Source organism: Bufo bufo, chromosome 3 (assembly GCF_905171765.1).
Source record: "Bufo bufo chromosome 3, aBufBuf1.1, whole genome shotgun sequence".
In the NCBI taxonomy this organism is placed as follows: Eukaryota; Metazoa; Chordata; class Amphibia; order Anura; family Bufonidae; genus Bufo; species Bufo bufo.
This window is the reverse complement of record NC_053391.1, coordinates 306,633,425-306,647,826: the sequence shown is the minus strand read 5'-3', so window position 1 is coordinate 306,647,826 and position 14,402 is coordinate 306,633,425. Positions and strand designations below refer to the sequence as shown.

At 42.5% G+C, this 14,402-nt stretch overlaps 1 protein-coding gene across 4 annotated transcripts in view; it reads right to left on the bottom strand.

Moving 5' to 3' along the window:
* LOC120995198 (KN motif and ankyrin repeat domain-containing protein 1-like) overlaps nt 1–14,402 on the bottom strand; it is a 71,236-nt gene that overhangs the window by 37,754 nt on the left and 19,080 nt on the right. For 2 of the 4 annotated variants that reach the window (XM_040424237.1, XM_040424238.1), the window contains exon 3: nt 6,273–8,198. In XM_040424237.1, the coding sequence (XP_040280171.1) occupies nt 6,273–8,198 (1,926 nt within the window). The remainder of the gene's footprint in view (nt 1–6,272; nt 8,199–14,402) is intronic. The other 2 variants (XM_040424239.1, XM_040424240.1) reach the window with 2 other exon arrangements.

The following is a 14,402-nucleotide window of genomic DNA, read 5'->3' as shown; positions in this document are numbered from 1 at the left end:
CAAACCTGTTAAAAAAAACTTTACAAGAAACAAGGTTATGGTGTCTGATATAGATGCTCAATGGCAGACAGATCTTGTGTCGATGATGGATTTTTCTAAAGAAAATAATGGTGTAAAATACCTGCTGATGGTCGTTGATATTCTATCTAAATATGCCTGGGTGTCGGGCCTTTTAAATAAGTCTGGCACTACAGTGGCATCCGCTTTTGAGCAGATATTTAAGTTAAGTGGTCGAACCCCAGAAAGCTTCAGACTGATCGGGGCCGTGAGTTTATAAACAAACCTATGAGGCGTCTTTGTGAAACCTATAAAATACATCATTTTTTAACTACAAATGCTGTTAAGGCAGCTTTGGTCGAACGTTTTAATAGAACGCTGAAAACTAAAATGTGGCGCTATCTTAGAGAACAAAACACGTACAGGTACATCGACAAGTTACAAGACCTGGTGTATAGTTATAACCCCACATACCACAGAACTATAAGGCGGCGCCCCGTCGATGTGACAAAAGAGAACTCTTTAGCCGTTTTTGGAAAAATATCTACGGGTATTACGATACTTTTAAAAAAGTTAAACCGGTATTAAATATAGGTGATCACGTCAGAATTGTGCGCTATAAGGGGGTTTTTACAAAGGGGTATGAACAAGCCTATACGGACGAGATATTTAAAATTCACGCTGTAAACACTAGGGGCGTCAGACCCCTTTATAAGTTGAAAGACCTGTCCGATGAGTTCATTGAAGGCTCGTTCTACCCGGAGGAAGTCCAAAAAGTAACTCTCGACAAGCTACGAGTTTATAGGATAGAAAAAATACTGAAAAAGAAGAATGTTCGGGGTAAAACGTTGTGTTTTGTAAAGTGTATAGGATACCCTGACAAGTTTAACTCTTGGGTGCCTGAAAAACAGTTGATGCGTCTGTAAACTATGCAGGACGGATTGTTTTTTATCACGCTGCCCTGCAACGCATCCGCCAAACTTTTTCCCGAAAACAGCATCGCCGATTACACCACTAAGTTAGCAAAAGCGGTCCATCTTTGCGGCCCTTACGAAGTGGCTTTAGTGGAGATTCAGTATCCACATACGTGGGAACCTTTGGCCCCGGAGATGATGTATTCTACGTCGCGCAGCGCGACGAGCCGATCAGCGAACTTTTTGTTAAATCGGGTTATTACTCCAATATACACGACCTCATCAAAGCCATTAATAGCAAACTTGAATCTATAAAAATACCTCCCGATCAACTGCGTCTAAGATACGACGATATTGACAGAACCGTTTATGTAATGAATTCACCAGTATACAAGTTCATGCCTTGTGTGAAGTTGGGGAATATTTTGGGGCTGCCGGGGTATTCACAAGCTCCGTCGCTCAAGAATGTAGACACCGAGCACATCACTCTCCGCTACAAAGGACCCGGCTTACCTGTTTTAGAACATCATGCTGGTAGTATAAAGGGGCTTGCTCTAGTTTCATCAAAAGAGAAAAAAATTTATCCCGATATTAAAACCGGTTTTTATACAATGTTTGTTTGTACAGATATCGTCCAACATCAACTTGTTTGCGATAGTTACGTACAACTTTTAAGAACTGTTGAGTTAAGCAGTAAAAATGGTGAGATAGTCACACAAAAGTATCACCGGCCGGACTATATACCTGTTTGTAAACAACATTTTCACATGGTTACAATATCGATACTCACGGATCAGTCTAAACCTGTTAAATTCAAATACGGCAAGACTATTGTGCGATTACACTTTAGACCGCACGCTGTGACGACGCACTAAAATGTTGTCCCTGAGAGTGTACGGTGACCCGGACGCATATACGCATTATTACATAACGCAAGCCGGTCATGGTTTGGACGGATTTCACGGTACCGAATTCATGCATGGTTCTGGCCTCGCCGGGTTATTTCGGGGGCTGTTCCATTGTGTCGTTCCCCTATTTAAGAAAGGTGTGGAGCTTGTAAAACCGCACGTGAAAACAGCCGCCCGTAACATAGCTAAAGACGTTGTCACTACGTCACTACGGCTTCGACCGCCTTTACGGATCGTATAAATAAGTCGACGCAGGGCCAGGAGGGCTCTGGTGTCGTACAAATACGTAAAAAAACGCGTAAAAGAAAACGTGCACCCGCTGCCGTTGTCTTACCAACTTTTATGAATAAACTAGCACAACCTAAGAGACGTCGCCGCCAGAAAACAAGAAGTCGTTCACCGAGTGACATCTTCTAGTCAGACGCTATGGCTTTCGTGCATGACGCCTCCGCCGAGTACGCCAAATCAGAGTTGGATATCTTTCAAATACCGCCTACACAAACAAGCATTGAAAAATCGCTTTATGTAGAGGTGCAGCCAATCGCCGCAATCACTGACAAAGCCCCTTTGGAATTCTACATCACGGGGAGAGGTGAATATTATTACGACCTTAATAACACATTGTTACACGTCGTTTGCAAAATCGTTAGTCCTGATAACACACCAATACCAGAAGGATCCTGCGTTGCACTTATTAACTACCCTATAGCGAGTCTTTTTAATCAACTGGATATAACGCTCGGCGACACGTTGATTTCAAGAAGCGACAACCTTTATACGTATAGAGCGTATATAGAGTCCCTAATAAATTATAATTCACAAACTTTAGCGTCCCAATTTACAGCCGGTTTATTCTATAAAGTTACAGCGGGACATCATGATGACAGGGCTCTCGACGGACGTAATGAAGGCTTCAGCAAGAGAGCAAAGTATTACGCCGATCTAGAAGTGTGGAATTAATGGGCCCCATTTACGCCAATGTATTTAATCAACCGAAGTTAATACTGAACGGTTTAGATCTAAAGATAAAATTGACCAGAAACAAAGACACTTTCTGCCTTATGTCGGCCGAGGCGTCCCATTTTAAAGTCCAAATACAGCATGCTTCCCTGTTTGTCAAAAGAGTACAAGTATCGCCCGCTGTAAGAATCGGTCACAGTCGCGCTCTGTTAACAGCTAACGCAAAGTACTCGATCGATCGGGCGTTGTTAAAGTGTATAGCGTACCCGCCGGTATGCGCATATCTAACCACGAGAATCTTTTCCTCGGAAACCTACCAAAAACAGTAATACTAGCGTTTGTGGATAACGAATCATTTTCCGGGAGTTACCAAAGAAATCCTTTGTGCTTCAACCACTATAATGGGAATTATGCAGCCTTATATTTGGATGGTCAACAGATCCCGGCAAAACCTTTTCAACCTAACTTCCAAGACGAATCAGCTGTTCGTGAATATATGTCCCTAGTACATATTTCAGGGAAACACAAGGCCGACAACACTTTATCCGTCGATCGGCACGAGTTTTTGAATGGTTACACTTTGTTCGCTTTTGATTTATCACCGGATCAAGAGCCCGGCGGTCATTCCTCTCTAGTAAAAACTGGCAATCTGCGAGCTGAAATTAGAATTGCTGAACCGATTGCGAACACAATTAACATGATTGTATATTCAGTTCATGAAAATATATAATAAAAAAATAATAAAAATAAATAATCGGCGGGAGGTATTTTATGATTTTCAATAAACATGAATAATTATGAAATTGCCTGTGTTATTAAAGCTGATATTAACGCCAGGTGCATATTTAAAGGTGTATTCCCATGCGATTTATTACCGGGGGGGTAAAATCATCGACCGGCCCGCGGCATACATTGTAAATACGGATAATTCGTATCAGCGGGGGAAGCATTGGATTTTAATTATATTATACCCGAATGATATATCTATTTTTTTTTATAGTTATGGTTTATCACCCGCAAATGAAATATTTCCTGGCGACTTTATGCAGTTTTTATATATAAATTCTAAGACTATAAGGTATCAAAACAGACAAATACAAGATGCCGTTAGTACAGTCTGCGGCCATTACTGTATCTATATCTTACAATGTCTCGCTAAAGGAATATCTTTTGAAAATGTGTTAAAAATTTTCACTAACGATTTTAGAAAAAATTACCGTATTGTGCGATCATTTGTAACAAAACGCATGAAACGCTTATGTATACGATGCTGTAATTACAATCAAACGTGTCTGTTGCAAATAAGGAAAATGAATAAAACTTTTTAAACGAATTATATTTGTCATCGTTTTATTTTTAATGCGATTATATTAAATTAATATCAGGCAATATCAATTTTAATATCAAATAGCACGCACTATAAATTCAATATCAAGCAATATAAATTTTAATAGCCTGCACTATAAATTTAATATCAAGCACTATACATTTTAATATCACGCGATATAAACCAAATATCATGCGATATAAACCTAATATCAAGCGATATAAAATTAATATTAAGCGATATAAAAGGGGGCGTATAAAAGGGGGCGTGGTACCTGTCACTTTGACGAAACATATACCCTCTTACTACTACTGCTGCCACCTCCACACTCTGTTATTGTGCCACTCGGTGGCCTCTTCATATTGCTGCCACCTCCACACTCTGTCATTGTGCCAATCAGTGGCTTCCTCATACTGCTGTCACCTCCACACTCTGTCATTGTGCCAATCAGTGGCTTCCTCATACTGCTGCCACCTCCATACTCTGTCATTGTGCCACTCTGTGACTTCCTCATGCTGCTGGCATTAGCAATACTGATGGATTATTGAGCAAATGCTGACCGAGTGAAGGCGTATGCTCCACAGACAGGATCCGTTTTTTGTGGGTTATTGTTCTGACGGATCAGAGGAAGGGCTAATTAATCAGTGACGTCAATACAAACTTACTGCTGACACCCTCTCCACTCTGTCGGGGGGCTATACTTGTATAAGTGTTTAATAGAACAGGTTCTGATAAGATCTATTTGGAATCAGCTGGCGACGGTGTAAAAGGAGTGCACTTCATATTGACACTAACATCGACCTGTAAGGTTGAGTTCATACTTGAGTTATTTGGTCAGTTTTGGCCCCATGACTGACATAATAAGTGAAGTGTGCAGTGATTCTTAGAGGGACGCCTGTCATCTGCATGTCTCATGGACTCACAGTATTATTTCACTACCAAAGCAGACTCCCTATGCGTGTTACTACAAGGCACAGTGTTCTACACCACCATAAAGGCTCTTAGCAGCCAGGAAATAGCCGTTTTTTTACGTAATTCGCTGTGAATATATTCGGATCGAACCAAATCGACAAATCCATTTTTTTTTTTATTCACTAATCTCTAGTAGTAACCATGGAACCAAGAAGTGTATAATGTGATGGAAAATTGAGTCTAGCCACCAAAGGAAGCAATTTGGAGAATAACAATACATTAGTAAATGCTTTGTATTAACTTTCTCTACATGATAAATGCAACTTGCTGAAATGAGACAACCCCATTAACCTTGTATTGTCAGGGTTATCCTCCTCTCCCTTTGAGGCTTTATAGAACATTTCCCAGAAATTACTTACCTGGAATACTGTTTTTCTGGTCACCCTCTGTTTGGCCAAGAGAGTTAGCGAATTACAGGCTCTCTCTATGCAGGAGCCTTTTCTTAGAGTTGCTAGTGACAAGCCTCAATCCAAAAAGCAAGAGACATCCTTCCATAATTTAGATGTTAAAAAAACAGTTTTGTATTATATAGAAATAACTAGAATGTAGAATTGACAAAAACCTATTTATTCAATTTTGTGGCCCAAATAAGGGGAGAAAGGCGGCTAGAAGTTTCATTTCTTTTTGGATTTGTACAGCTATTTCTGAGGCATATGGGGATAAAGGCAAAATAGCCTGGCTTGAACGCTCAGTTGACCAGGGCAATAACAGCTTCTTGGGCAGAAAGATCATCAGCTTCTATACAACAGATATGTAGAGCTGCTACATGTAAAATTGTCCACACTTTCACAAAGTATTGTAAATTGGACATTTTTTCCAATGAGGACTTGTCTTTTGGGTGAAAGGTCCTTTGTGTTGTTTTCCCTCACTAATCATTTTTTATTTCTTACTTCTCGTTTTCTCTGGCATGGAGATGACCAGGGAAGTGAGTATTAGACAGCACAGGTATTTCCCACCCTAATCATTTTCTAATTTCTTGTTTGTGCTGTCATGAATACTTCCAGGAAACCGTTTTACTGATGAGTGTAATACTAATTTCTGATACATTGCAATTGTTATGAAAATGACATGTTTGCCCTCTAAAGTCTATGGCCACACTGGCATATACTTTGGGAGATGTTGTTAAATTCTGCACAGAAAAATCATAGAATAATTCCAAATGATAAACATTTTGACTGCTTTCATGCTACTCACCCAGCATACCTAATGTTTGCAAACTCATCCTTCCCTCTAGATCATCTTTTTCTTCATTGCCACCATCTGCGCCATCTATTATATACAGTGAGGTTTCAGTTATTAACTGTTTGTCCTTTGATTCTGAAGATGCGTTGAGCTCTCTTTCTATGTGTACCAAACCTTTATCTTCATTCTTGTCACATGGAACTATAGGGCTTTTGATATCGTTACTCTTAATAACTGTAATTAGTTCCTCTGACAATTCTGACTGTTTCTGTTTGGTACTCAGTTGACTTACCTCTTCTAATTCTTCCTTAATGTTTCCGGGTAGATTTTCTACATTAGAATTTAGAATGTTTGCAGGTATAATTGCATCTGTAACATCAAATCTGTCAAAGAAAGATGTATATGAGCAAATTATACCTGTTTCTGCCATTTTCAAACCATCTTCAGGTAATTTCCTGTCAGGTGGCACATATACGTCTACTAATGATTCCACAGGATTTGCTAGAAGTGTCAAGTCTTTTTCCATAATACCGATAGCTTGTCTAGAGGCAACAGCTATCCTCAGCTCCTCTAGTTCATCGGATGCTGCCTTTACATGATCTTCAAGCATACTAATAACTGCCCTCTGATGTTCTACTGTATGCTGAAGAAGCTGTATCTCCTTCTCTACTTCAGAAGATAATCCCAATAAAGATTCCATAACCCATTCGCCCACATCTTTGGTTTCAGGGGAGGCTTGGACTGCAAGATCTTTGTTCTCTTGCCTTGATCTGTAATAAAACACACTATCTGCCATGCTAACATCTTCCCCAACTGCAACTGACTTGCGAGTCTTTTCTATCACTGCTGGGTAGTAACCACACAGTTTTTCACCTGCCATTTTCCTGCTGCCTAAATTCCTTTCTGGATCACTTAGTTTCTCTGTGAGTCTTTTCAGCTTGGCTATTTTACTCATCTTATATACTGTAGGTTCTGAATCACTTTTCTGCTTAGACTGTACTTCTACTTTCCTGTCGCTACTATTTCTGTCCATTTCATTCAATGTAGAATCAGTGACACTTGCTTGTCCATTATTAACTGTGCTGGTCTTTTGTTTCTCCAAATCATAATTCAGCTGCTTGTTCTCTCTTTCCAGAATTGAAATCTTCATCTGTAATGCAGGAATAATCTTTACTTGTTCTTCCAGATCTTTCAGCCGCTTTAATGAAGCAGCCATCTGCTCACGAATATATTGAAGGTGAGCTGAAGAAAGGTTTGCAGAAGGGGTACTTCTACCAGAATGTATAGGGCTTATTTTCACAGAACCTGTGAAACATTGATTTGATATGGTATGAGTTTCTCCACTTTTGTTCTGATACACAGTTAATGATGTTTGGGAAAGGTTTGGTGAACTTCTACTAGCATTGCTAAGTTTAGAAAGATTGGAAGGCTGGCAAGATCTATCTTGTATGCCTACATAGGATAGATTTAGATGTTCTTGTTGAAGTCTTCTGCTAGTCTCCTCTAGTGTTTTTTCAACTCGTGAATTTTTTACAATAGTTTTTGCTGGTGGCGGTGGAAGCAGTTTAAAAATTGACATTGGAGATAATGGGTTGGACTTTCTATAGGCCAAAGTTTCTTTAGTGTGTGAGGAATTTGTTTCTGTTCTACCACCTGTGAAAAATACAGAATCTGAAGTTCCATCTTCACTAAGGTCCAAAGATTCAGTTGAAACCCATGCATCTGTTTGGCTTGACAGACTTTTTAAAGATGATGTGGAACGGCGTGGCACCCTTGGTTTTCGATTGACTTGCAGTTTCTTCAAGGTTTGACCACTCTGAATATCTTCAACATATTTCAAAAAATCTAAGTCCAATTGGAAACCATATGGAGTTTCAACAGTATATGATTTTTTCTCATTTTCATTCCGGTCCCAGTACAAAAAAGGCACTCCTAGGTCTGTTAAAGTCAAAACAAAGAAAAGTTTTATAATAGAATTGCAGCAGAAAAGTTTTTTGCAACAAAAAAAATTAAACTGCCCAAATATCACATTGTCCCAGATTAGAAGAACATAGCTGCTTTTTTCCACCAGAAATTGCACCAAACCTGTCCATTGGTTTTTGTCTGGTATTGCAACAGTGCTCCATTGAAGTGAATAGGGCTGAGCATCTATACTACTCACAATGTATTGATGGATTTGGCAGTGTTTTTGGTAGCAGGAATATTTTGTTAACCCTAGACAAGTGCTTAAGTTAAAGATGTTTCCTTTCTTAGCTTGGCCGAGATAGCCCAAAACTTGTAGTCAAGGACTGCTATCTTTAAATTAAACTTTTGCAGTACTCTGACATCGTAGTAGCCATAATGAGCAACACAAAAGAAACTTTTTCAAAGCTGGCCATCTTGCACCACTTATTTGAGTATATCTTGGGCCACAGAAATGTTAAGAAAGAAGACATCTGTATTTATTTGCTTTGTTTTAAGGATCCCAATTTTGCAAATCTGATGTTTCATTTTTTTGTGGTAATTAGAGCTGAGTAAATCGATTCTAATCAAGTCAAATTTGTCAAAAATTTCCCAAAACTTTGGAATTCCAGCGAATTTGAAACCTTTGCAATTTGAGGACCACATGAACCTGGGCAGTGCCCTGGCTAGTGAACTTGTTCATAATCCCTTGCAGTCAGCCTCAGCCAGGAGGGATTATATAGACAAATGTCATAGGTACTATATAAATCTCAACCAAGGAAGTCATGTGCATTCTGAGCTTTGACAAGCTCAATTGGTTGGACAAGACATCTAGCAGAGAGACTGCAAAGAAAGCGTAGAAACAGAATACAGGTAGTGTAAAGTCAAAGAGAGATAATTATAGGGAAGATAATCCCTAGTAAGCTAGATTTATTTGAAAGACAGAGAGAGACACTTAAGGTATGGACCGGGCAGAGTCAGTGTAGCGTGTGTCTTTGGGTTTCGGTGTGTTACTGAGGCTCTACTTGCACTGCAAATGAATATTTAAAGCTACAATATTCAATTTTTTATTAATGGTTATCTGCCAGCTATCAGCCCAATTTACATAACAAAACGTGTATTTTTTTTCCAAGAAAACTGCTGCAGTTTCTTGAAAAAATTATAAACTTGTGTTCCTGATCTGACATATTTTTTTTGCATCAAAGTCACTGTATCCATTGTATCCACTATATTGTAGTGGATAGTATTGAGCAAATCAAAGTGAAACAAATTGAATTTGATCCAAATTTCAGGAAAACTTCTATTCCCAATAAATACTAATTTCTTCTCACTTCGTTGAAACAAATCAATTTCTTTATAAAATGGCGGCTACACATGTTACAAAGTAAAAGAAAGAAACCTGGAAAGGAGATATGACCCATAATGCCATCCAGACAGATAATCAGCAGATAGCCATGTCACAGCCCTATAAGAAGCCCGTTACATCTGCCCATGTCCTACTGCCAGTATTGTAATGCTGTCTGTCACCCACCTGATGCCATATGACTGCTGCCTCTATTGCCATCTGCCCCTGCTGTGATCTGCCACCATCTTGTGTTGTTACTGCCACTGCTTCATGCTGTTGCCACCCTCACCAGTCTGTTCCGGGGCCACTAGTGTCCCTGTTTGGCCATGTTGAGTCTGACATCACCGTTTATTTTTCCATTCTTCTTATCCATCAGAAGAACATAAAAACAACAACAACAAAAAACAGGTCCTGTCGTATTAACGTCTAGAAGGTCTCTATCATCAGGATTTGATCATGATTTGGAAGCAAAAAGCAGAATTGGGTCCAAAACATAGAAGACATGCAGATATTTCCATCACATGTTATCTCTGTTTTGGACCCACTCCTGTTTTGTCTTACCAATACTGATCAAATGCTGACCAAATACTGACGGTGTGAAGGCGGATGCTCAAACTACAGGGTCCTTTTTTGGGGCTTTTCTTCTGATCAGAAGAACAGAAAAATAAACCGTGATGTGAACACAGCCTTACTGCTGACACCCTCCCCACTGTCATGGGGGCCACTGCGCGGTTAAATCCATGCCGAAAAATTAGACCTGACTCTAACATTGACCTGTAAGATGGAGTTCACACTTATGTTATTTGGTCAGTTATTTCATCACTTATTGTAAGGGAAATTCCGGAGCCAAGCCTACTCTCTGATTAGGTATCAAGAATAGATCTGCACCTCTTCTGTGGGTTTGACCCGTACCTGCTTTGGGCTGACAATTTTAGACCAAATAAGTGAAGTGTAAACTAAACCTAATAGTGCCGCACAGTCATTCTACAGCTAACAGAAGGCATTTAAATGCATGTGTTTGCACTGCCATAATATTGGTTAAAATAACCTTTTTTTTACCCACTACTTTATTGGCTCTGCCTCCATGTTGTTATTTTGTTCCACTAAAGAGTCATTGGGACACCTGCGCTCAGCTGTTTGTTTTTTTTTGCTTTACTGAAGGATGCTGTATGCTTTTCTTTTGGTTTAACAGAAGGGACTAGCTAGGAATGTTGGTTTCCTGCATGATGAAATGTGACCTGCTTGCCATTCAGACACACAGTAAGGCCTCTTGCACACGAACGTGCCCGTGCCCGTTCACTTGAATGGGGTCACCGATCCCTTGGTTCTGCAAAAAGATAGGAAAAGTTCTATCTTTTTACAGAACGGAAGCACGGAACGGAAACCCACGAAAGCACTCCGCAGTGCTTCCGTTTCGTGGTTCCGTTCCGTTCAACACCGCATCTCCAGATTTGTGGACCCATTTAAGTGAATAGGTCTGCATTCGTGATGCGGAATGCACAAGGCCGTGGGGGATACACGGTCGTGTGTAAGAGGCCTAATGGTTTCGCTACCAGAAAGGACTAGCTATGCATGTTGCTGCACTGCCCATTGACATACGCCAGGATAAACCCCCTAAAGTTTAACACTGCAGGCCGGGATAGACCTGATTTAACAAGCTTCATGACAAATTCATTTGGATCGAATATTTTGGATATATTCGGCGAAGCAAATGAATCGAATTTTTTAAAACCCTGTCCAACCGTTTTTTTTGTAAAACATTGCTTCTTCAACTCAAGTACACTCTTACTGGCACATGTGTTTGTGGCGGTGGAATTAGTGGAGATAAAATATATATACTGTATATATAAATATATATATATGTGTGTGTATATATCCAGCAGGCTGAATTAAGCCTGCTTTTGTGGGAGGGGCGTAGGAGGCTTCTTAAGCCCCGCCGCCCAGCACATGTGGTGCACGTCTCTCTCTTCTGACGTTGGGTAGGAGGAGTCGCACCTTTCATTGCTATTGCTGGCCTTTCAAGCAGCATGCACGCGCCGTGATCCTGCACGCCAGAACTCGCAGCCTTCAGGGTAAGTTCTCCCCTCCTCCCCCGGTTCCGTCCCCCAGACCCGCCACCAGTACCTCCGCACCCGCCGACGCACGGTCATCGTCCTCCTCTCCTGCAGCTTCCGTCTCGCCGTCATGCGTTCCAGCGTGGAGCGCATCCCGTGATCTTCCCCGCTGCGGGAGCTGCCGCCGCTAGTCTCCTGCCGCGCTTCCATCACATACTTAGCCTGGGGTGGCAGGGTGGGGGACGCACATTGCCGCGGGAGGGAGGAGAGGCGCAGACACCCAACAGGTAAATGCCCACTTTTGGTCAGCGCTTACACAAGTTATACACTTTTTCTGCCTGTGTCAACCTGAATTTGGTGAGACTGCTTCAAATATTAGCGTCAGTTGCTGTGAATTTAGGACTTTGCAACCATGCTGCCTATCACCTCCTGCGGAGGAGAGACATAGAGATGAGCCAGGGAAGGTGGAGGATTTAACCCCTTAATCACCCTCTTGTATATTCTTCAGGACTAACTCTAACTGTTGTAGATGCAGACATACATAACTTATATAGGGGCTTGGTAGGGAGCAGGTATGGAAGATGTCTTCTGGTCTCAAGTTTGGAGGATGTTTGCATGATGTCAGAGATGGAATGAAGAGTAAAAAGATGTGTATTTCATGAAGGAACTGGGTATTACTTATTGTGAATAAAGTGAATTAACTAATGCTCATATCACTGGTCATGTCACATCACGCCATACACGATTCACGTTCCAGTCAGGCCAGTACTGCTGACTAGCAGCGTCCACATGCATGTTGAATTCAGCACACTAGGTCTCTTAAAGCTAGCCCACATTACACAAAAAAAAAAAACTGATACGCTCAGGTTCCCAAACGTCCTTCTGTCGTCTTCTCCTGTCCGCAGGTACGCCCTGCCACTCTTACGCCACATTCCTCTCATCCTTGCATGTCGGTTCCCACCCGCCTGATACGCTCAGGTTCCCAAACGTCCTTCTGTCGTCTTCTCCTGTCCGCAGGTACGCCCTGCCTTCTTCACGCCACATTCCTCTCATCCTTGCATGTCGGTTCCCACCCGCCTGCTACGCTCAGGTTCCCCACCCCCGCCTGATTTGTCGGGGGTCTTTCACTCATCTTGCTCCAGGTACGCCCTGGATTCCCTCCTTTCCATGTGCCGTTTCCTTTGTCTCTATTCACCTGGGTTGTGTCCCTCTCTCTTTTACCTTCTTCTCGGGTCACGCAACCCATGTCTTTCCACGCTTGGTGCACCCTGCACCACGCATTCTCACAATAACCAGGTCCGCCCTGGTCTCCTTCCTGCTAGGTGTGAAACTCTTCTTCCATGTTCATTTTTCTGCCTCCTGGCCTGGTAAGCCCAGGCCTCGCGTCTCCCAAGGCAGTCATCCTCACCATGTACGCCCTGGACCGTTCCTTGTCCTTGTCTACATGTCTGCTGCCCCAGTCATTCCCAGGTCACCCAGGATCGCCCTGGCACACGTTTTACTCAGCAGACCCCTTGTTGCTAGTCTTTCCGTCAGTCATAATGGTTCATGGTCGCAGTGCACCATTACCCCGTTCATTCTGCCGATTCCGCCCGTTCCGCGCATCCCCCATACCGAGCCCGCTTCTGCAGCAATCAATACGTTTCGTTCCTGGCACCAGTACTGTCATATTCCACGAACATCTGGTCGCTTTCCAGTCACGGTTCATAAAGTCAGCATGTACGGTCTTGTTCTTTTAGGTGCTAAGCTAACCCGCGGGTACCCGTTAGAGTTTAATCATCTTCTTCCAGGTAAGTAGAAAGCACGATTCGATATTCGATACTCCCAGCATAGCCAATCGTGGCAACATATACCGTTCTTTTCAGGTGAAGTCCCTTTAGTCTCGGCGCAAGCAGCTCTGGTGAATTCAGGTAAGTTGACAGTCGCACTCCTAGCAGGGGGACCAACGCGTCCCTAGTTCACCAGCTAGGTCAAGACCCCGTACCTCGCTACGAGCATTTTCTCCGGCAACACCACCCGCGCCCATCCTACGATTAACCCCCACCAGCTTCCATTATGTCCCTTTCATTTTTCAGCTCAACATGTCTCACGTTTCCGACCTCGAGGACGCTTTATCAACTGTAGAATCCGCGGGTTCGGAGCGAGCAAGCATTTCATCCTACCGGACTTGGACAATCCTTAAGATGATTGCCGAGCTAAACAAGCGAGGGATACGCCATTCGGCCACAGCCCGTAAGGCCGAACTGTATCGCCTGTTGTTTCCGGAGCCATCCACGGCGTCCACGGAGCAAGTCTCTATGTCTACCATCCAGTTGTCCCTAACGCAACTACACGCAACCATTAACAACTTGTCCAGTTCCATCTGCGACATTAACACCAGACTCGAGGCAGTCGAAAGTAGGGACGCGTCACCTCCCGCTCCCATCAATCCCACTCCAGGTCCTTCCACTTCCCGGCCTTCTTCCCTAGGTAGGTTTTCCGGGGCTCCTGAGATTGTTCCCTCCTTTTTTGTTCCAGAGAACTTGCGCAAAGATATACTGGGAGGCAAGGATGTCAACTTAGCGGCGGTCCTCATTTCTACCCATGACACCGTGGAAAACAGGACCATCGCATGCGGCGATGTGTCTGTGGTACTGAAGTCCAAAGACACTCGCCTTAACAAAAAACTCTATCCCAGAGTTCGTGCTTGCGTTTAGCCTGTATCGGGACATCATCTGTTCGGCGCAGCCAGCCAGAAGGGAGGAGATCGACGCATACCTGTACAGGATCACAGAGCTCGGGTATAAATACGGAGGATTCGCC